The 12,768-nt window shown below is 40.1% G+C and overlaps 1 protein-coding gene across 1 annotated transcript; it reads right to left on the bottom strand.

The window, feature by feature from the left end:
* Positions 1-2,824: 2,824 nt before the first annotated feature.
* Positions 2,825-11,062, bottom strand: casr (calcium-sensing receptor). Its single transcript, XM_028466230.1, has 7 exons — positions 10,974-11,062; positions 6,296-6,621; positions 5,898-6,204; positions 4,680-5,519; positions 4,365-4,595; positions 4,045-4,168; positions 2,825-3,960 (listed from the first exon to the last, which is right to left on the bottom strand). The coding sequence occupies exons 2-7, from the start codon at positions 6,478-6,480 to the stop codon at positions 2,825-2,827; spliced, it is 2,823 nt and encodes a 940-aa protein (XP_028322031.1). The 5' UTR covers positions 6,481-6,621; positions 10,974-11,062.
* Positions 11,063-12,768: the final 1,706 nt, after the last annotated feature.

Below are 12,768 nucleotides of genomic sequence, written 5' to 3'. Positions count from 1 at the left end.
GCAGTGTTGTATTTTCCACTGTTAGATTTAACTTCTATAAACACATTATTATAACTTAGTTCATAAGCAAGGTAGTAATTTCATTGTATTATATCTTAGTTCATAAGCAAGGTAGTAATTTCATTGTACAGGAAAACGTGTTTCTAACTGCACATATGACAATAAACACTTTGAATTTGAATTTAATGTAATCCTTAATCACTCCACCACCTAGCAATTGAAATGAATAAATGACAGACCTTTTTTACTCTTGGTTTCCACATTTAATTCAGTCTCCGTAAAATAATCACAGTCTGAGTTTTGTTTCCAGTGTTTATATAGATCTGGGTCCATATCCATGATTACCATCAGTAATGTTGTTGTTTAGGTGGATCCTTCGTATTTTCCCAAGTCTTCCATCGTTTTGATGAGGATTGGTTTTCCGTTCTCTTCTCCCAGTGGTGTGATGTAAATCCTGCAGTTTCTTGTCCACGTCCTCACAATTTTTCCTGCTTTTTTCATTTGGCGTGCCTTCCATGCAATGCTTGCATTTTGTTTCGTCAGGTTTTCATTGATGTACACCTTCGTTCCCTTCAGTTTATTTCCTTGCTTCAGTAGTTCCCCTTTGAATTTCATATTCGTGAAGGTTATTTTTACAGCTCTGTTATAATTTTTCTTTGGCAGGAGATGGCAGGAGTTGATGTTGTCAGGGTTCAGGACAATGTCCTTCGACTCCAGGTAGTCAATGACCTGTTGTTCAATCGATTTTGTTTCTTCGTCACTCGCGTAACTCCTGGGTTTTATCTTTAGGCCTGTGATGATGACATCTTTCTCTCTTTCCTTTTGTTCCAGCTGTTCAACCCTGGCGTTCAACAATTTTATCTCTTCAGCATTTCTTTCATTCTTTTCTTTCAGTACCTTTGCTTCGCTTTGTAGGTTTTCCAGTGAGTTTTCCAGCGTCTTTTCCAGCGACTTTATCTCGGCAGATAGGTTTCGTAGACCCTCGCGTATCATCTCCTTGACCTCTTCCAAACCTGAATTGGGTTCTGAAGGGCCTCCCTGCGGTTTTTTCACCATTTTCCTTCAGTCTTGGGCCCAATTTTTCAGGCTGTTCAGCTGTAGCCAGCTGTAGCCAAGGAGACTTATGATGACAATGACATATGATTCCAAGTAATTCCTCTAATCTCTCTAGTAGAATATAGTGATCTATAGTGTCAAAAGCTGCACTAAGATCTAATAAAACCAGAGCCCAGAGTAGATCATTAGTTACTTTAACTAAAGCAGTCTCTGTGCTGTGTTGAGCTCTATAACCTGACTGGAAGTCCTCGAACAGGTTGTTGTTTTGAAGGAAGTCACAGAGCTGAGCCGCCACAACTTTCTCAAGAGTCTTTGAAATAAAAGGAAGATTAGATATAGGCCTGTAGTTTGCTAAAGTGCTGGAATCAAGAGGTTTTTTGAGAAGGGGTTTGATTACAGCTACTTTGAAGGACTGTGGCACGTAGCCTATTGATAGGGATATATTTATTGTCTCTAACAAAGATGGGCAGACCAGGGGAACAACTTCTTTAAACAGCTTAGTTGGGATCGGATCTGAAAGGCAGGTCGATGGTTTGGAGGATGAAATAATAGAGTTAAGTTCCTGAAGTCCTATATGTGTGAAACAGTTTAGGTTAGGCCTATTTACATTTAATGGTACAGCAGGCCCAGGTGAAGGCAGGGAGTGGCTAATTTTATCTCTGATCTTATGAATTTTATCGTTAAAAAATGTCATAAAGTCCTCACAACTGAGGGCTAGAGGAATCATGGGCTCAATAGAGCTCTGACTTTGTGTTAGCCTATATATTCCATATATGCACATCTTCTACAAAGAAACCCTTAATGTTTTTAAATGACTTCTTCTTTTGTGGTATCCTGCTGTTATGATGACACCATGCATCCAATTACTCAAGTATATTTAACATATTACAGAATTTTACCGTCCTATCATAATCATCTAAGATATCATTTAATATTTGGGATTTTTAACTTGTGAAATTCCAATTCAGCTCTCAGAAACGTATTTCTCCTTCACATCTTAACATGTTACATGCTGTCAACTCATGGCTATATATATGGAGCCCTATTGCAAGAATAGCATTTACACGTGAGCCAACTCTCTCCTGTTTGCATTTGTCAAAGACTTGTGATATCCAAGCGGAAAGTCTAGAAAGTTCTCTAAAAAAACTCTTCTGAAATACTATGAGAAGCTTTCATTGGTTATGTTGCTCTGAAGGTGGTCAAAATTAAAATGTGTTACTAATAAGTGGTATTTGCTGTCAATACTAGTAACACATGTAGATTTTATTCAATAATTTAAAAAAATAATCAGTTTTTTTATAGATTAGCTAAATGTTGTAGTCGGACAAAGTCAGAAGCCAAAAAAGTTTGAAAACCACTGCTCTAGAGTTATTGTTTTTATAGTATTCTGAGCAAAATGTTGTATTTGGAAAAAAGGAGGTACTTGGATTCAGAAATCAGAAACTGGGGGTACTTGATTTAAACAAGTTTGAGAACCACTGCCTTAAGTCACCAGAAAGATATCCTTTGTAACTTGTTTATTAGTACAAAATGTTTAGCAGAGGTCAGGTAAAGAGATTTCATGCTTGAAAGTCGTTGAATTTCGGTGCAGTGTATCATTTGTTTCAATGCCGTAACAGTTTGTTTCATGTCAAAAAGAATGAACACAAAAGGAAACTTGAAAAGCTCTACTTTGACGATGGTTTGAAAGTGAAAAACTAAAACACATCCCGCTGATGGATACAGTAATACATTGAGATCGATAGAGCTTCTATCACACGTTTCCCTGTCACATTAAAGAACTCCTTCTAGGTTCCTCAAAGCTCAAGGACAAGGTGACCCTTCCGCTGCCGAAGCTCACCCTCGGCGTGTGCTTTCCCGACGTCATGTCGCAGTCGTTGCCATTGGTTTTGAGGCTGATCGATGAGGATGGAGAGGAGGCGGAAGATCCACCGATACTACTGGAACGTCTTCGTGAGGCTGCGCTGTGTTTCAGGGTGGCTTTGGCTGCCACTTTAAAGGCGTGGGCCGCGGTGCTGCATCGAACCTCCTCTATGGTGTTCCTTGAGGGCTTGAAGAGGATGATGTAAAGCTTATTGGAGAAGATGCAAGCCAGCATCCCAAAGCTGGATGCTAATATAGCAATGACTTCCACAGCTGAAACAAACTTGCCATATGTGCTGAAATAAGCTGGAATAAAAGAGATCCAAACGATAAAGAATATAAGCATGCTGAAGGTGATGTACTTGGCCTCTGTGAAGTTTTCTGGAAGTTTGCGGGATTTGAATGCAAAGAAAAAACATACAGCTGCCAAGAGGCAGGTATAACCAATCAGAAACCCTAGAGCCATCACAGAGCCCTCATTGCATGTGATGAAAATGATCTCATCGATGTCATGATTTTGGTAACAAGAGGGAGGGGCATTGTAAAGCCAGACTACACATATCATGACTTGGACAAACGTGCACAGAAACACCAAGAGAAACTGGAGGTTCAGTCCCCACCATTTACGATGGAGACTCGTTGGAATCTTAGCCTCAAATACCAAAAGCACCCTGTTGGTTTTGACGAGGATACAGGAGATGCACAGAACAAAACTGATTCCAAAGGCAGGCTGACGTAAACGACACGTCCAATCCTGTGGCTCTCCAATGAAGATGAGAGAGCTGGAAAAACAACAGATGAGAGAGAACAGGAGGACGTAGGACAGTTCACGGTTCGTGGCTTTTACTATTGGCGTGTTGCGGAACTTGACGAACACTCCCATCACAAAGGCTGTGAGGACGACACCCAGCAGCGCGCAGATAGCCAAGGCAATGCCAAAGGGTTCTGTCCAGGACAGAAACTCAATTTCCTTCAGGAAACAGAACGTGTGGTTCCCATTGGACCAGGAGTTGTTTGGACACTTATTGCACACACTGGCATCTGTGAAAGAAAATCAAACCTTTTATCATACAAGTTAATTTCACCCCATAAATAAGACTTAGAACGTGAATCATATCCATTTACCTTTATTATTACTGTACTCTCCATCTGAACACTCCGTGCATTCAAAGCAGCAGGTGGGCATACTGTCTATGATGCCCTTTCTGGTTCCTGGTTCACAGTCTTCACTGCAATTTGAAAATGGTACCTGTAAGACAAGAAACCACAAAATCATAAGAAAACTGTGAGGACAGAAAATAGAAGCAAAAGTTGTTGGTCTGTGCATTTGACTGTTTATAGATAAACAGATATAAGCCATCTCTGTCTAACTCAATAAATCTCTTTATTGTTTCAGGATGGATGTAAGCGAATATAATCGTGGTAGTTTCCCTCCAATAACGAACCTCTGAACTGAATCCATTCCAGAGAATTTTTGTCTTGTCAATGAACTGCTTTGCCCCTCTCTTGGCATGTATATTATAATAGCCGACCTCCTTAAAGAGTACAGAGCCATCTCCAGGAGACCTCTGCCAGTTTATAATGGTGTACTTTGCCGCCATATCGGCATTTTCATCAAAGTAAATCTTTTCACCCATACTGTTGGTATAGTTCAAATGTCTCAGCTGCTTCAGGACCTACGGATAAGAAAAGATGATTGAGTGCAGGGTCAGCAGACTTATCATTACTATACTGTATGTGTGAGATAAATCAATATTTACCTGCCAAGCCTCCATTTTTCTTATGTCAGCACAGGAGTTGTTTGCAAAAAGACCTTGTCCCGGTGTACAGCTAAGAATGTCCTGCAGGGCCTGTGCAATGGAATAAACGGCTACGTAGACATTGTAGGAGATACGAAGGTGTGTGTAGTCCAGATAGGGGGTCTCCACATTTGTGATGTCCTCCTCACCAGTACACAAAGGCCTGAAACTAGAGCTCCCATTTTCAGACTCTTGAAGTCTCGGGCTGTCTTCTAGGTAACAGTTGAAGGTTTCTTCCCAAAACTCTCTGACAAACTCATTGTGGCTGTCTTTCTTCGGCTGGACTCGCTGTAAGAACTCCCTAAAGCCTGCAATTCGTCCTTCTTTTAGAGCAAAGCCAATAGTTCCTGCCACAACATCAAGATACTCTGGCTTAGCGATAAGGGATGAACTGGCCCATGCTTCACTGGCTAGCCAGATGCGATCCGTGACGTTTCTCCTCACCATCTCTTTGATTAGTGGCTCAATATCCGGACCACTGGCAAACACAACTATCACTTTGGCCGTGGAGTTCTCGATCCTGTCAGCAAGAGCTTTTACTTCGTGATCCTCCAGGTACTGAGAAATGAGCTCGTTCAGATGAATGCAGATGTCTCTCTCTTCCATCTCCTTCTCAAACTTTTCTATGCCGGGGCGGCCGTAATCATCATCTGAAGCAATAGCAATCACCCAGTTCCACTCAAAGTATTCAATGATGTCTGCCATGGCCGTGGCCTGGTACTCGTCCGTAGGGATAGTCCTCATGAAGGACTTGTACTGATTTTTGTTGCTCAGAAGGCGACTAGAGGAGGCATAGCTGATCTGGAATAACCGAACAATCAATCAGTTGTCAGTTGAAGAAGCGTTGCTTATAGCTGCCTTTCCTACGGTGGCTGAGAAGTGCAAAACCATGGATCAATGCAATATTTGTGTGAAATATGATTTTAAAGGTGCACATATCAGGCCAAATATTATTTCAACAGAAAGGTCTGGTTCCCCCCCGAGTCTGAATACGTGCTTGGTTTTTGGGTAGAGTCTGAAATGGACCCGCTGGAGGCCCCAAACGGTCGGTGTTTTCCTCTGCCAAGGGTAACCTCTGTCAATGGATGGAACTACAATCCGACTTGAACACGGAGTATTTTATTTTGTTTTGCATTTGTCAATGTGTTTTGCATTTCTCAGCCACTGTACTTTCCTTACCTGAGGAATGTAAAAAAGACCCAGTAGGTTTGCGACAGCCGTGGAGACAGCGGATCCAGTGGCTCCTACAACAGCGATGGTTGACGGGATATGATCCGTGCAGTTACAAAACTCATCCAAATTCAGGGAGTCAATCTTGTTCTGAGCAACAAAACTGAGAGTAGCTTCCAGAGCTTTGGACACCGTGTTGCACGTGTCAAAGATCCTGTAGCCCAGCGTGATGTTGGGCAAGAACGTGCTGCTGTTGTTGATCTCATCAATGGCAAAAATCATAGCTTGGAGCCAACGAAAACCACGAAAATTAAACCTAGAAAATCAAGTAACACATGAAACGACTTTAGTGGATTTCGATACACTTTAACTTTTACTTTGTAATAATAAGCAGCTATAAAACGTACCTGACACACTGCGTGGATTCTGGGCGGGCTGCAAGGTCTTGATCTTTGGATGCCACCCCAAAGTGGATCGGGAAAAGACCTCCGAGTAATATGTCTCCAGTCATCTGTGCTCTCTGATACGGGCCATAGCTGGAAATCACGTAACTTGACCCCAGTAGTATCAAATAACACATAAGCAGTTTCATTTTTCTAAAATGGGCAGAACTGCTTTCTAATGATTTGCCGGTTTGTTTTGTTTTTTCATAAATACTTTAACAGTTTTTCCCGTCTTTGATCTGTCTTAGGTGCTTTCTGCTTTTCATGTTTCCACCAATGACGATGTCTCCCTGTGGGAAAAAAAACACCTCACATCAATCACTAATTCACAACACATAAGCACACAATATTAGTATCTAACAAAGGAGCCACACACATCTCATATTAAAGGAGCATAGGGCAGGATGTATAAATCAGACTCCATAGTGACACCATGGTGGTTAGTGTAAATGCAGTCATCAGCCAAGCCAACCAAGCACGCATCAACTCTTTAGGACCGGAGCACAGCTGATACTGTGACTAGAAGAGTGATACCCGACTGAACCCTGACGGGACCCGACGACACCAGACGGGTCAGGTTTGGACAGATATCTAGAATTGGTGTTCGGGTTTGGTCACATAGTGTTGTTTGCGTGCAGTGTTCTTCCTCTATTGCTGCAGCAGCTGTAGCCCTGGAGAATGCAGCTTTAACTGTAACAGTGAGAGCAGGATTCACAGTGCAGGGAGAATAATCAATCAATCAATCAATCTTTATTTTTATATGTTACAGAGCAACAGAGCAACAAAATTACATTTCAGTTACATCCCGTCCAAGAAACATGAAAAGACAATCACATATAACATGGGAGGACAGGGGTGGGAGAACTGTGGGTCGCCACAAGGGCGGCGTCCTGTATTTCTTAGTTGAGAAAATGGATAAACTTGAGGTAAGAAGAGGGGAAAAGGCAGATCTCAAACTGTGCTCCTTATGAAGCACAGGAATAAAAACCTCAGCACATGCTGAAGCACCAAAAAAGACAATTACAACAAAAATTTGGGGACATAGTATGTGTGGTCAGGAGGAAGGGAACTTGTGGAAGGGAGGATTTGCAGGTGGCTGCTGGGGGGCGCGGGCATGTGCCGCGCCTTTCCTGCAGCCACAGCGTGGGAAGGAGAGGGGATGGTGGCCAAAGAAGGCATTGAAACATAATCCGTTTGCTTTATTCTGTACTGTTCAGCCCAGGCACAGATGACGTGAAACGACCGTGGGTAGATCAGAATTCAGAAACAAAATTCCAGGTGGTGGTGGGGAGAGGAGGAGGAAGAGGAGGGGGGACAGAGCATCAGTCGACACCACATCTTGGTGAATAGATAACCCAGCCTTGAACGGCTGGCTGTAGAGGAGCCAAATGAAGATTTTTCGATGCAGCCTACAGTTAGTGTCTCAGCATTAAATCCAGTATGGTGGCCTATCCCCAGTGCTGAGCAAACAACTTCTCCAAGTTAGATTCCAAGCCACGGTGACAATCCAAAGTAGCATCCTGCTCACTTCTGAGTTTGTTTATCGCATTAGTCTGAGTGTGGAGAGCCCTGCCCAATCCATCAAAAATGACAAGCAGCCTTCTCAAAACATAAGTTTTACAACGTAATACGGACTTTGCGATAGGTCAGATAGCTGCCAGCTCCAATCAACTGCATAGCTGCTACCATAATTCCAACATATAGATGTTTTCCACGTTCTCCATGGAAAGAATGGACAGACACATGACCCTCCACTTATCCCAGGAGCGCAACGCGTATCCCGCTGCAAACGTTCCTCCAGGACAGGCGGGCTCACCTCTGCCCGTTATCTTCGTGGAAAAAATTTGGTCGATTGCATCAAGACACCAGTTGATCAATTCCATAATTTTGATTTTGGATTAAGATTCAGAGAGAGTCTCCTATTAGATTCAGACAAGAAGACAGAACAAGACGAAGAGGCAGCAGCAGGACAGATAAGGGCAGGGAGGGAGCAGAGAGGGAAGTGTCCGCCTTCGTTGAGGAGCAGAAGAGAATAGAGCAGAGGAGGACAATTATGAAGGAATACACCATTGAAACATTGATTTTTCTGCACAATATCATGGATTATTCTTATCTTTGATACATGGATTATGTAATCTGATGGGTCTCTTGTGTGACCTGTTTGTGTTTCACTTTTGCTTGTTACCCGTGCGCTGATCTGATGATGACTTTAACAGTTGTTTCTTAATAAAAATCGGTGCTTACTATTAAAACACACTTTAATACGTAATATCTTTATGAAAAAAATCAGGTTTTCACTGTTGGGTCGGACTAGGACGAGAAAATATGGCCTGAGCCGCTCTCCAATTGTGACACGTTATTTATTTACCCAACGTTCATGTGACTGTTTACTGCAAGACCTGTGCACATGCCTCTGTGGAACCAAACAGTAGTTTAGTCAACTGTGCTTGTCTTCTTTCAGTCTCCAAGCCTCCTTCTTCTTCTTCTTCTTCTTCTTCTTCTTCTGCTTCTTCTTCTATATTTACAGCAGTGGGACACCTTTCCAAGTCATTAAGAATGCGCACCAGCGTCATTTCACGTCACTTCTGCAGAACTTCGTGGGAAATTGTACCCAGAACAGCAGTATCACAAAATCTCTTCAATGCAATAGGGAGAAATGTTTCTGGTCTCATTCTCTTTGGTTGTGACTGCCTCATCAACCAGTAGCATTAAAGCTGCAGTAGGTAAGTTTTTTTTTGGTTTTATTTGGTCAAAAATCCATTATCATCTTATTATATTGTATTGCATATTGTAATCAAAACTGTTCTGAGTGGACAGTGAATCTCCTTCTCCTGGCTCTGCAAATGAGTTGTAGAAATACAGGAGCATGATGCTGGACTTTAGCCAATCAGAGACCTTGCTACCAACGGGGCGATCCATGACTTGTTTTAAGTATTACTAATAAGCTGCTCGTCAAAAGTCAATGCGTGTTCTCTATCTGAGAGTAGGGACAGTCCCATGCCATGTCTTCCAGCAGAAGTCTCTAATGCGGCTTTTGGCACAGCGGTTACACGGTAAAACAAGAGGAAAAAGGAAGACCGAGGTGGAGAAGCAACAAAATAAAGGCATAAACGTGCTCAGGAGGAACAGAGTCAGCGGAGTTGGTGTCTGCTGCGGACTGCAAGCGATCCGCTTTCAGCTGTGACCGGCTTTTACTGTCCTTGCAGCAGTGAGTGATTCGTGCTTTCATGTCTTTAAAACATCATAAAACTATCCAATAGCACAAGATAAAGTCCCTACATTTGTTACTAGTCTCGCGTACACGCAAGAGTTTCGTTCAGGAGGGGAGGGTGGAGCGTGGAGCGCCTCACTATTCTACATACCGCAGCTTTAAAAGACTTAAAACTAATGTTTATTTTTTCACAAATCCTGCCCTATGCTCATTTAATTAATAAAAATGTAGTTTTGTACGGTTTGTATTTCTCCTTTAAAGCTGTAACGAATGCAGGAATCGCATGAGCTGGAGGTGTAGTCACAGTCTGATGATCATCCATCCTGCAAACGCTCAGTGAACCCAGTCACCATGGAGAGAGGCCTCAGCAGCCTGACTGCATCTAATATGGCTGGAAAAATGCTCGAGGAGAGCTGTGCTAATGAACTTAGTGTTACTGTTTGCCATGCAGCGCAGAGACAAACGGGTGCCTTGATTCATCCACTTTAAAAAACGCTTCACACTTGTCGTCATGAACAAATCAACCAGGGTTGGGGTCACTTACATTTTTCAGTTACAATTACGTTTTCAAATAGCCGTGTTCAATTACGATTACAGTGACCAGCATTTTTTCCAACTATAATTAGATTGCTAGTGTTTTTTATCCTCAGACAGTAAATTACAATTATGTTCTCACTTACTAAAGTTCAATTACAATTAATCACAATTACTGAGACTGAAATAAATCACAAAAGTTAACCTTCTTCTTGTGTTAGCTTTCTTTTATGATAACAGGTCCTAAATCCGCTGTAAAATACACCTAAAACAAATATCGATCATCGAATTTATTTCCTATTGGTTACCTTGTTAGGCCTGCAAAGTAATGAAAATATAGGTTTTAATATTTTTAGTGTGGGCGTCTGAACCTTTTTTTGTGTCAATATACCCCTCAATTAATTTTTTTTTTAAATGATAGAATGTGAGAAAGCTTGATATGAAACATATTTTACTAAATGTTAACTACATATGTGTAGAACTGTACATATAGAACTGTAACATGGTTCACCAGTTTTGCGTTAAATTATAATTGACAATTTTTATAGAATTTCCATTGCAATTACAATTTGAAAGTCAATTATCTCAACTCAATTACAGTTTGATTCCAACTACGACAGAAACAGATTTTGGAAATTACAATTACAATTATAAATATGCCATCATTTGAGTTAATTATCAATTATGCAATTACGATTATAATTGACCCCAATCCTGAAATCAACAGCTTGAGTGTGATTAAAATCAATAAAGTATTAAACACATGTAAAATAAATAACATGAAAACAGGAAGTCCCTAATTTTGTTTTACACTGTGTCCTAAATACAATGTATCAATATAAACCAGCAACATGAATTATAAAAGTCTAGTATTAGGAGTTATGAATGCGATCTTACCGTGTGAGCGTTAGCATGTTAAACACAGCTGAAAGTAGAACTACAGACTGGTTTTCCAATAATGCCCCCGAGTACTGAATGGTTTCACTGGACAATGCTGCTGGTTCCTTGAAACCTTTTCTGTTGTTCAATCATTAACTCTGAGAGGGAATGACCATTTCCTTAAGCTAATGAAGTCTTCTCACACGCACTTCACTCCTCCCAAACTAAAGCGACCACATCCTGCCGGTGGCAGGGACACCGTGTTAAGAATTCTGTGCAATTTCTGTGGATTTACACGTGAAATAAGAATGAATTTACCAACAACGTCACTAAATGATCCATAACGCAGGTATTAGTGGTTCTCATGATAAGGTCAGAGGTTGGTGACTTTGTAGAGCATGGAGGCCTAAAAAATGTGATTCCCTGATCTGAGGGAAACATTATTAACATTCACTTCAGCATTTAGAATAAAGACTAAACTGAGCTTTGTTTAGACCTTAGTTTTACTCTACTGATGTGTTGCACTAGTAAGAAAGAGCAAAGGGTCATTTATGTGATTTTGGTGTCATTATCTGTTATTTTGTGGTTGTTTTTTGTGTCTTTTTTCTCATTTTGTGCCTTTTAGTTTTTCTCCTGTGTATTTTTGGTTGTCGTTTTGTGTGTTTTTAAAATCACTTTGTGTATTTTCTTGTCATTTTGGGATTTTTTTGTTGTTTTGTATGCATGTTATTAGTCATTGTTATGTATATTTGTTGTAATTTGGGGATTTTTTGTGTACATTTGTTGTGATTTTGTGGAATTTTTTGGTAATTTTGTAAATTTTCTATGATTACTTATGTTTGTCCTTTTTTGTTTTTTGCTGTTGGTGTTTTATTTGACTTTTGTGTCATTATTTGTAATTCTGTGGTAGTTTTTTATGTCTTTTTCTCATTTTGTGCCTTATTGTTGCTCTCCTGTGTATTTTTGGTTGTCGTGTTGTGTTTTTGAAATAATTTTGTGTAATTCCTTGTAATTTTAGGGCTTTTTGTTGTTTTGTGGGAATGTCATTAGTCATTTTTGTGTATATTTGTTGAAATTTTGGGATTTTTGTGTACATTTGTTGTAATTTTGTGGAATTTTGAAGTCATTCTGTAATTTTCTTTACGATTCCTTGTGTTTCTCTTATTTTGTTTTTAGTTGTTATTGTTTTATGTGATTTTGGTGTCATTATTTCTTTTTTGTGGTAGTTTTGTGTGTCCTTTTCTCATTTTGTGCCTTTTTGATGTTCTTCTGTGTGCTTATTTATTGGTATGTTTATGAATAAATTGTCTGTATTTTCTTGTCTTTTTTAAACATTTTTGTTGTTTTGTATGCATTGTACAATAATTTTGTGTACATATGTTGTAATTTTATGATTTTTGCATACACTTGTTGTAATTCTGTGGAATTTTTAGGTCAATTTGTAAATTTTTAAAAATGTTTTCTCTTATTTTGTTTTTAGTTGTTGGTGCTTTTGTTAAGTCTTTTTGTGTTTTTCGGTTGACTGGTGTTTTTTCTGTAATTTTGTATGTCATTTTTGACATTATTGCAATTTCTGCAGTACATCTTCAACTTTTTAGTTTATTTCTATTCATATTTCATGTTAATCAAGTATATCAATCTGTTTAAAAGTTTTCCAGATTAACTTGAGCCAACAAAACACAAGGTTACGTAACTGTGTGGTTCCTGCATGGCCTCCATGGAGCAGCCCTGGATGCAATGGATTGTATCACATTATGTTCCTCAAACAGAGGCTCTTCATGCTCTGATGAATGTGTCTTCAATCTGTTGCCGA

The sequence above is a fragment of the Gouania willdenowi genome, chromosome 14, assembly GCF_900634775.1.
Source record: "Gouania willdenowi chromosome 14, fGouWil2.1, whole genome shotgun sequence".
In the NCBI taxonomy this organism is placed as follows: domain Eukaryota; kingdom Metazoa; phylum Chordata; class Actinopteri; order Blenniiformes; family Gobiesocidae; genus Gouania; species Gouania willdenowi.
This window is presented reverse-complemented; position numbering and strand designations above follow the sequence as displayed.